We start from the raw sequence: 8,862 nt of genomic DNA, 5'->3' as shown, positions 1-8,862 counted from the left end.
ACAAAAGCAAAACCTGAGGACAACCAATCACAAACAGCCACTTGGGCTTTAAGCCTAGCCAGTCAATAATATCCTTATTTGCTTTACTCTTTGCCTATAAGAGTCAGTCTCTGAGTTCCATCCGGTAGAGCGCTCCTAACTGCTTCTAGTTTGGCACTGCCCAACCCAAATGCATTTTTTGCTCAAATCACCCTTGAAATGTTTACTATGCCTTGGTATATCTTTTAAAAGAGACTAGGTTTCCCATTCACTATATATTTAAAATCTTTTATAATTATGTAACCTTAGAGAGGTTGTTTCATTTTGACTACTTAATGAGGATGAGTTAAGAAATATTAAATTCGAGGAGTGCCTGGGTGGCTCAGTCAGTTAAGTGACTGACTTCAGCTCAGGTCATGATCTCACAGGTTGTGGGTTTGAGCCCTGCGTCGGGCTCTGTGCTCACAGCTGAGAGCCTGGAGCCTGCTGTGGATTCTGTGTCCCCCTGCCCCCCCACCTCTCTGCCCCTTCCCTGCTCTGTCTCTCTCTTTCTCTCAAAAATAAACAAACATTAAAAAAACTTAAAAAAAGAAATATTAAATTCGTAATTATTTGTGAATAAAAGTATTTAACCTTAAAACTAATTGTGTTATTAACTCACGTGTCATATTTGAATAAAATGTCACAACAAAAACATTTTCAAAAAGAGATGTATTTTAATGATGAAAGACAGGGCTAATGAATCTTTTTGACATAGCCTTTGTGGTATTAAACAAGTACTACCAAATACATATATCTAAGCAGATAAGAATACAATTACTTTGTCATGAAAAAGCTGAAATTTCAAAGGCTTTTAAAAAGGAAAAAATGGTAAAGTTCTTAAGAAATGACACTTGGGAGTTAATGGTGTCAGAGTCATACTAGCTGAAGAAGGAAAATAACAACAAACTCTAAACACCCTTTGACATCAACCTCACAGCAAATATACAATCCTTTTGAACACAGCACATAGGAGAATAACTTCAAAGGCGTTATGGCTTACGTCTCTCGGATATTAAAGAAAAAGTTTGACTAATGGCTCCTGATTTATAAAATTCCCTGATAAACTCCCCTAGATTATGCATAAATTTTTTTTAAAAGTTCATATAAAAAGATACAAATCACAGTTCCCAGAGCTACTATTGGTCCATAACAAAAATTTACCTTAGGTTATGTTAAAATACTAACATAAGAAAATTCTTATTTTTATTTATTTTTTTAATGTTTTATTTATTTTTGATACAGAGAGAGACAGAGCATGAGAGGGGGAGGGGTAGAGAGAGAAGGAGACGCAGAACCAGAAGCAGGCTCCAGGCTCTGAGCTAGCTGTCAGCACAGAGCCTGACGCGAGGCTCGAACCCACAAATGTGAGATCTGACCTGAGCCAAAGTGGGAGGCCTAACCGACTGAGCCACCCAGGCGCCCCAGAAAATTCTTATTTTTAAAAAGAAAAAATTTTTAAGAAAATTTAAAAAGAATTTCAAACCAATATTAGGCACGAAACAAATAGCCATATAGCTGAGGTTAACTTTCTAATGTCCAACAAACAAAAACACCTTCCTTCTTCCCAAACAGCAATGGGACAGTTGCTCCATAGTATTTGTTTGGTTTTTTTCCTACAAAAACCAATTTACCACCGGTGGGAATCCCAGCCCAGGAACCAGCCTGTGAATGTGGGCGGCTCATGGCCCTGTTTTACAATGACAATTGGAGTCCTCTTGTCTCTTCCGGAAGGGTCTGTCTCGAGGTACATCTTGGCTATAAAGAATTGGCAGAGACATACACACTCAGTTATTGGCGATTAACCTAAAATAACAATGGAATGAAAAGTCTTCCAGTTAAGTCATGAGTCACATTTTCGTTGCCCCCAGTCAAATATTGTTTCGTATGAACAATTCCTTATTGACTTTTCTCAGCTGCTATGGATTGCACATGAGAGTCTCAAGACTGTCTGAAAATAAACCAAACTTTATAGAATAATCCTTATGGCATAATTATTCTTATACTTTTCAAGCAATTGTGCCAGAAAGAATAGCATTACTCAAGAGGAATTTTTAAAACTCTAGGTTATCACAGTTAGAGAGGTTTCATCAATTTCCATATAAAACATGATTTCAGTGAATTTAAATTTTTCAGCACAAATTGATGTAATTATATTCTAAATTGGGTAAGAAAACCAGTATGTTTCTCTTATTCCAAAATTCTTCAGTTTAAAAATTTTCTATTACTCTTTAGTTCTGAAAGCAAAAGCCTATTAGATTCTCCTGGGTTCTAATGTGCACTTTTGAAGAAGGTGCTGGAAAGAGCAGTCAGGGACTGAGACACAACCGTTCAGGATGACGGCCATCTTTGTCCGTGGGGGTCTCACTTACCAGACTTCAGAGATTCTGTTCTCTCGACTTCATTGGCATCTTTGCCAACCCAAATAAAAATCTGAAAAATGGAACAATCATACTGTGTGACTGTTTGGGGAGTACTGATCTGGTGCAAGCCCTCACACACTGTCATGTGTGCTCCTCACCACACGCCCAGAAGGTAAGGAGGCGGACAAGGAGGCGAAGGGAAGTTCCCCCACTTTCCCAGTGTCTCCTTGTCAGGAGACATCTGAATTGCTATCCAGCCGGTTTGACTCTAGATTTCACATTCTGATATTTTGTGTTTATATAGTATTTTCTAGCTTATAGACTTGGTCAAAACAAAATATTGGTCACTTTCTGCACCCACTTCTGGGGTGTGGAAGGCAGTCATGATCTCTGTATGATTATTATCCTGGGAGGACCACACTTGGCTTGTTTGTGGGGACCTCAGACTCCCTTTACGAACCTCTGACTTAGGCCTGTAGTTTACACCTAAAAATCGGGACCTGTAACACTTTGGTAAAAGTGCTATGATGTTTAGTATTTAAATATTGAGGTTTTAAAAAACTGATATAATTATATATTCTGTATGTATCCTTCTTGTCAAATGTGTAGGTTGGGAACTTCAATCTGAAAAACATTCTCGTGAATTACCTTATATTTAAATCACTTAAGAATACCTTGTTGGCAGATAAATATTGGTTAATTAGTTTTGGCTGTATTCTAATTCATCCTGAAAGTACTGAAATATTTGCTTGCAGGACACAGAACACACCATGACAGCATGGGAATACAAATGAAAAATGTGATTTAAAAAAATAAAGTAGTAAAGGAAATATTTTAAACTATCTGTGACTATAGAATTGACTACAAATGGAAATAATTACATTCTTCTAAATAAGGAAATGTCATTCTCATTTTAATTCTTAATACAAAAGGTGTTTTGACATGAGGTTTTAAATTTCATATCTAGGGCCACCTGGGTGGCTCTGTAAGTTAAACTTCTGACTTCTGCTCAGGCCATGATCTCGCAGTTTATGAGTTTAAGCCCCATGTTGGGCTCTGTGCTGACAGCTCAGAGCCTGGATCCTGCTTTGGATTCTGTGTCTCCTCTCTCTCTGTCCCTCCCCCCTCATGCTCCGTCTCCCTCTGTCTCTCAAAAATAAACAAACATTAACAAAACATTAAAAAATAAATTGCATATCTACAAATAAGTGATCCATTCACCTGGGCAGAATCTGTACCTAGATGCCAAATTCAAATTCGATTAATTCTAGACCAAGAAGCTAAGGTGTAAAATAAACAAATGAGTTTAGCAATTAAGAACAGATCTATAAGTAAAACTTGGCGGGGTTAACTCTAAGACTAGGCCTAATTCAGAGATAAGGGTTTCATAATTGTTCTATACAATTTAATTTCTAATATATATATTTTTCCTTTTCACTATTTAATCAGTTTACATAAAGGCTTAAAAAATCCCACAAAACCCAATTCTCAGATATGGCATGCCAAATCACCATTCATTTCCCCCTCAAATAAAGGTATATATATATATATATATAACAATAATGTATTTTACCGTGTAGATTCAAAACTATTCTGCATCTGTTTCTTCCCTGGGGGAGAGGTGCTCTATAACTTCATGTCAGCTTTCAAGAAAACTTCTGAATCTCTCAGTTTTCCCCTTGGCACTGTACCTCCCGGGCATTGTACTCAGTAATGTTTTTATTAGTTAAATGAATAGATGAATGCATGAATAAGTTGGAGTGAATGAAATTTACAAATAATTGAAAAATGGAAGTGGTTTTTCTTTGTTTTTGGGTTTTTTTTTTTTTTGGCTTAACACTATACAACCACAGATGGTACTCATAGAATTATTTCCACATTAAGAACCAATTTGCTATATATATCCATTTTTCCTTTTGCCAAATTATGTTGGGTCTTTTTAAAATATAGTCTAAATCCATAGGTCTATTTATTATTAGATTTGCCATTTTTCAAAGCTGATTTTATGAGCTCCCAACTCTAAGCACACTCTCTTGTTACAATCAAATACAGTTTTACCTGTTCCCAAGCATCTAGTAACATGACATCATCCTCGGCCAAATCATCCTGGGTAAATTCCCCTGGAACTTCTTCAATCTGAAATGTATGAAAAAGCTTTATGATCCAACAGTAGAGCAGTAATTTTTCTAATACATAGGACACAAATGCATTGTATTACTTTGTTGTTGTTGTTTTTGGGTAATAAAGATTTAAACAATTGTTTATCTGTTTACTCATGTATCTCAAACTGATGGAATCTTGTCTGGGAAGCATAGTACTTAATATAAACACCACACCTGAATGCCGTAGGTAGGCTACATACAGTCTACGTCCACTCCTTGTGACCAGCTGCTTCAGGGATTTCTGTCACCTTTGTAGTCCCTAAAGATATTTGAGTTTATGGTCTAAATATTAAGCTATCTTTTATGCTGTAGGTCAAGATTATTTTAATAAAACAGGTCTGATCATTTTTTAAACAGTTTTTGACAAGATGATGTAAGATAATATTCCATAAGCAAAGTTCAATTATTATTATTTTAAATGTGTTAAGTTCTATTCTCTACAGTTAACATTAAAGGGTACTAGGGAGGGTTAGTGTATTGCACTCACTACCAATGGGCAGGTATTAATTTGAAGTTCACAAAGTTTAAAGAATTCTGGATAAAGAATCCTTGGATATTTAGGAAGGTGTGGCAGACTGAATTATAGACCCTCTGCTGTGTGACTCGGTAGTACAGTCGAGTAAGTGGAGGTAACCTTGGCCTCGACCATGTCAATTAAGCAAATGTAACTCATCAGGGGCCCTCTCTTACTCCTGGGCTCCGTCTTGGGGAAAACAGGCATGAATCCAACCACAGCCCAAAGGAGAAGCTCTCAGCTGGGCCGAGCCTAAGTGAACCTGGTCCAGGGAACCTGTAGCTCTCTGAGCAGCACGCATACTTGTTGCAGTCTGCTGAGATTCTGAGACTGCTATATAACAAACAAACACACAAAAACTATATATCAAAGGCAAAGAGTTTATGTTATCTTTTTACAGGATTCTTACCAATCACATAGAGATTTAAAAAGGCAAAAACCTGAAATATCACTTATTCCATGTCAAGCCCTATTCTAAACCTTCATATGCAAAACTGATTTAATATTCACAACAACACTATAGAGTAGGTACTAGGATTATCCCCATTTTATAGATGAGATAACTACAGCACAGAGTAGGTAAGTAACCAGCCTAAGGTCACAAAGCCTGTAAGTAACATCACCCAGTAAGTGATGGGCAGACTGATTCCAAAACCTGTGCTTCTAACCCGCATGCTCTGCTATCTTGTGTGATTCTACAGCTAGGCTATCAGACTGTGATGATAAGATCAAACACTCGGTAGTGACATTTCTTTTCCTTAAACTGTGAAGGGAGTAGTCAGAGTTCCAAGTATCAAACAAGAAAATGAGTAGGTGTAGAGAAAAAGTGTATTTCCGTTAAATGTGTTCATGACAGAAACAAAAACCAAAAACATAAAGACTAATAGATTTTTTCAAACCTCACTGAGAACAAAGCCTAGTTATTATTTTTGTAAAACATATCTTCACTGGAGACTGGCATGTTACTTAAAGCAATATTAGCAAATTCATACTAAGAAGAAATTACAGAAGCATTAGTTGAATGAGAAGTTGGTTGTATGGCATATAAAATTAAGAGTCAAAAGAGTAAAACAGATTTTTTTTTCTAACAAGTTTCTAAAATACAGGGATTTCCTAGAACGTAGGTGAGCAATTGCGGTGCCCAACAACCAAGTATTTATCAAAACTAGAATTTTTAATTTAAACCTTTAATTTTTAGGTCAAATCACTTATCAAGTGTGGTTTTAACATAAGCAGTTTCTTCCTCAGAGAATTTTAAAATAATTTTTTAATGTTTATTTATTTTTGAGAGAGAGAGAAAGAGAGAGAACAAGTGGGGGAGGGGCAGAAAGAAAGGGAGACACAGAATCCAAAGTAGTCTCCAGGCTCTCATCTGTCAGCACAGAGCCAAATGTGGGGCTTGAACTCACGAACCACAAGACGTGACTGAAGCCGAATTGGAACACTTACCCACCTGAGCCACCCAGGTGCCCCAAAGCATGTTATTTCTAGCAAGCAATGTAGCTGGGGAAAGACTTGGGCAATTTCATGTGTGTGTATTGAAAAAAAGCTTATATTCACCAGGACATGCTGACCAAATCTTCAGATCAAATTTTATATAGGAAAGAAGTTTGTCCTTTAAATAAAAAAGTTACACAAAACCCTAACACGTCCAACAGAGAAAACTGAATTTTTATGGTTGAATTGAGCTGAGGGGTGGCAATCCGTGATTTTTCAGAGCCCAGTATAAAATCAGTCTTGTACACAAATATTTTTACTTTGAAATGTCTGGAATTCAAAGCCTGTGAATGGATATGAAATAAAACATTTTTGCTGATTTCAGTTAATGTGCAGGTGCATGTATAGCTTTCTCTGGCTCTGCCCAATGATCATAATATTCCAATAATATTTTTATTCAGTCAATGTGGTGAAGCTTTTTATTCCCTGGGAAATTGAAGTGCAAAGTTGACATAGTTTGGGCACAAACCACTATGGTTTCCCATAGAAAGTGTCAAATTATTAAATTAGTAAATCTAACCACATGCATATTCATATCACAACAAGCTCATGTTGACACAGGTGCAAAGCAGCTGGTATTTGTAAGAGCAGTTTGATTTATTTAGTACTTTACAGTATTCCTATGCTTTCCACATCCATTATATTATTGACTCTTTTTTTAATGTTTATTTAATAATTTTGAGAGAGAGTGTGTGCGCATGCATGCGTGTGGGGGAGGGGCAAAGAGTGGGAAAGAGACAGAGTGCGAAGGGGAGAATCCCACGCTGGGGATTCTATCTCACAAACGTGCATGTGGGGGAGGGGCAAAGAGTGCATGCGTGTGGGGGAAGGGCAAAGAGTGGGAAAGAGACAGAGTGTGAAGGCGAGAATCCCCCGACATGGGGCTCTATCTCACAAACCATGAGATCATGACCTGAGCTGCCAAAATCAAGACTCTGATGCTAATCTGACTGAGCCCCACCAGGCCCCCCATCTTTGACTCATTGACTCTTAAACTGACCCTGCATAGAGCTAAGAATATCATCTATGGTTTGTAGAGAAGCAAGCTAAAACTGAGAGTCAGAGCACTAACTTGGCTGCAAAGTGTTAAAGCCACACCAGAATGCCTCTCCCGAGGCTGTTCAGTTCTACCTCCATGTTCAGCAAGACACTCACAATGAATCTTCCAGTTTTGTTAGAGCAGCCGTAAAGCCGGGGCGGATGGTCTTCGGCCTGGGTTTCTAGCAGTGGAGAGGTCTGGTAGTCTTTCTTCCCTCCAAGGGATTTCCAAAACTCCGCTGTAAAAAACACAATGAATTATCCGATGCATTTCCAGGAGCACGAAGTTGGTATTGCTTTATGTTAACAAATGGTATTGCTTTTCCTTGACTTTAATGTTAAGAAATTACTTAAATATGGCAGGTACCATCACCCACTTTTGCAACTAATGGAAGGATTTTTAATGCCCTGGAACCATTACAAAGGTCCTATTTACCAATTAAATAAATAACATGATTAGCAATGATACCAAATTGAAGTCTTGGCTGTGCCCTTCACCCACAGTACACACCTGGTTCCTTGCCTTCCCAAATCCTTGTGGCTCTGCATTTGAGGACACTTGCTAGATACTCTGCTCCTTTCTCCTCCTCCTGGCTAGCGCCTTTTCCTATCCAAATGTAGCCATTGTTTGGCCATTTCAAGACAAAAACATCATTGGAATTCAAGGACTGTGCATCAACATCTACCTAGAGTACAAAGAAAAATAACACAGTGATTCAAATTCATTGCTGCTCCCTCAATAAACATGCCTGAGAAGCTGTGACAGGGACAAACCATCCTTTGCCTTCTGTCCTGATCCCAGGGAGGGGCATTAGGTAGGACACCGCTACGGTCTTAGATACATTGGGGGCACCTGGGTGGCTCAGTCGGCGAAGTGTCCCATTCTTGATTTCCACTCAGGTCAAGATCTCATGGTTAGTGAGATCAAGCTCCATGTTGGGCTCTGTGCTGACAGTGAAGAGCCAGCTTGGGATTCTCTCCCTCTCTCTGTCTCTGTCTCCTCTCTCCCTTTCATTCTGCCCCTCTCCCAGTGGAGCTGTCTGTATCAAAATAAATAAGTAAACACTTTTTTAAAATAAAGAAACATTAGTAGCACTTTTCTCTGTGTCACTTTATAATCCCCAACTGTCCCCAGACAAGCATACGGCTCTACAAATAAAATTACCCAAATGTAAGTGATAAGTAAAAAAATTATGTTCAAAGAAATCTAAGAACAAGTATGGCTATAAATGATGGTTGGCAAATGAGTGTAATATACACAAATGACACA

General features: G+C 38.0%; 1 protein-coding gene across 1 annotated transcript in view; it reads right to left on the bottom strand.

Moving 5' to 3' along the window:
• Window positions 1-1,433: 1,433 nt before the first annotated feature.
• SCIN (scinderin) overlaps window positions 1,434-8,862 on the bottom strand; it is a 72,703-nt gene continuing 65,274 nt past the window's right edge. Inside the window, exons 12-16 of the mRNA XM_029957445.1 lie at window positions 8,104-8,278; window positions 7,710-7,831; window positions 4,440-4,517; window positions 2,391-2,451; window positions 1,434-1,776 (exon numbers count right to left, since the gene is read on the bottom strand). Coding sequence (XP_029813305.1) covers window positions 1,649-1,776; window positions 2,391-2,451; window positions 4,440-4,517; window positions 7,710-7,831; window positions 8,104-8,278 — 564 coding nt within the window. The 3' untranslated portion in view covers window positions 1,434-1,648. The remainder of the gene's footprint in view (window positions 1,777-2,390; window positions 2,452-4,439; window positions 4,518-7,709; window positions 7,832-8,103; window positions 8,279-8,862) is intronic.

Source organism: Suricata suricatta, chromosome 2 (assembly GCF_006229205.1).
Source record: "Suricata suricatta isolate VVHF042 chromosome 2, meerkat_22Aug2017_6uvM2_HiC, whole genome shotgun sequence".
Taxonomy (NCBI): domain Eukaryota; kingdom Metazoa; phylum Chordata; class Mammalia; order Carnivora; family Herpestidae; genus Suricata; species Suricata suricatta.
The sequence above is the reverse complement of the archived record's forward strand: the minus strand, read 5'-3'. Positions and strand labels throughout refer to the sequence as shown.